General features: G+C 37.9%; 1 protein-coding gene across 1 annotated transcript; it reads right to left on the bottom strand.

The window, feature by feature from the left end:
- Positions 1-324: 324 nt before the first annotated feature.
- LOC134740386 (proteasome assembly chaperone 2) lies at positions 325-1,179 on the bottom strand. Its single transcript, XM_063672856.1, has one exon. The coding sequence runs from the start codon at positions 1,092-1,094 to the stop codon at positions 351-353; it is 744 nt and encodes a 247-aa protein (XP_063528926.1). The 5' UTR covers positions 1,095-1,179; the 3' UTR covers positions 325-350.
- Positions 1,180-1,736: the final 557 nt, after the last annotated feature.

Genomic DNA, 1,736 nt, shown 5'->3' with positions numbered 1-1,736 from the left:
TAAACATGTCATAATAGTCTTTTTAGGATCTGTACCCAAAGGGTAAACACGGGACCCTATTACTAAGACTCCGCTGTCTGTCTGTCCGTCACCAGGCTGTATCTCATAACCCGTGATAGCTAGACAGTTGAAATTTTCACAGACGATGTATTTCTGTTGCCGCTATAACAACAAATACTAAAAACGCATCGGATAATGGTTCTTTGTGCGCAAGTTGACTGGTTTTTTATTTAGCCCATGTATCAATGTTATTCAATAAAAGCATTTATTTTGTTTAATTTATGCGGGAATGATGGACTGAGTCTAAAACCATAAACAATTAAATGCAGTGGAAAACAAAATATATTTTATTAGTAAATATCTCTTGGTGGTGGTCGGCCAAACAGAAGCTTCCATGACACAGGCTGTATTAACTCAGACATCAAATCTGATCCTTCACTATAAAACTGCAGAAGATTATTTAAATAATGAACCATTTCATAGGCATCAGGAATATTGTCTCCTTCCGAACAGTATTTGTATATTATTAGAGAGGGCACATCATGCTCTTTACAAATTTGAAATATTTGAGTTGCAAAGCCCCCTCCGTATATCTTAATGCCGCCTTCCAATGACTCATGCACCAACCAATTCAAAGATTTCACGCACTCTTCATACGGTGAAGTCTCACTTACCAAGTATCTAAATGGAGATGTCATTATGTGCTTCCTTTCGTGAGCAAAACTGCTGGTGAGCACAATAATATCCTTAATTTGTTTTACTTTGAATTGGTTTACAACATCCTCTAGGAAATTTTGTGCGTATTCAAATACAAGAGGTGCTCTCAGCTGCAGAAGAACCAACTGACTTTCTCCACATTTGTATGCTTCACAACTGCTTGAAAGTTTGCTTGATTTCAAGTCGTACGGATCATAACCGGCAACCGGAATAAGAGCTGGGCTGTAAACCGATGCAATTTTCTTCATATTTAAAGACGAAATTAGCAAGTCACAGGCAAGCTGCCCAACATTTCCCACTGCAACGCTCGGAATTATCAATGTAAACCCCTTCAAATCACCAGCATCAAAGAACTTCCAAAGGTTGATTTGAACCATTGTTGTTTCACAGAACGATTTATTTAAAAAACGTTAAAATTCTATTAAAAATATTACGAATTTTGAAACTTGGAATCTAGAAAAGCTAAATGTCATTCACAAATTTGTTTTGACATTGACACGACGTTTTATTTGATGTAAACTGGTGTTGCTACATGCTAATAAAAAAATGTATTAAAGTACTAACACACATACGAACCGAATCCATCACCGTGGTGGTGACGTGCTTCATAAAGAGTTTAATTAACTAGACGATCAGCAAACATAATGGCCGTAACACATCATCACACCGCACCAAGGTCATTGAGAGCGAGAAAGAGATATCGCTTTCTCGCTCTTACTTATGGATGTGTCGCACAATGACCTTGGTGCGGTGCGACGGTGTTTTACGACCTTAACTTGACCAAGGTTAAGACCCCTCCAGACTATGTGCGTGAATCCACACTCGCAAACTTCACGGCGATTTCGCAGTTTGGTTCGCGCTAAGATGGCGGAAAAGCATCTGCTGATCGAGTTTAACTGCTAGTTATCTATGGCATCATAAGTGATTTAACTATTTTTCCATTTTGTTTTGTTGTAAAACCGTAAAATATAGCCGCTTTATATATTTATCTTGCCACAGTATATGAGTCAAAATAGTGT

The sequence above is a fragment of the Cydia strobilella genome, chromosome 1 (genome assembly GCF_947568885.1).
Source record: "Cydia strobilella chromosome 1, ilCydStro3.1, whole genome shotgun sequence".
Taxonomy (NCBI): domain Eukaryota; kingdom Metazoa; phylum Arthropoda; class Insecta; order Lepidoptera; family Tortricidae; genus Cydia; species Cydia strobilella.
The sequence above is the reverse complement of the archived record's forward strand: the minus strand, read 5'-3'. Positions and strand labels throughout refer to the sequence as shown.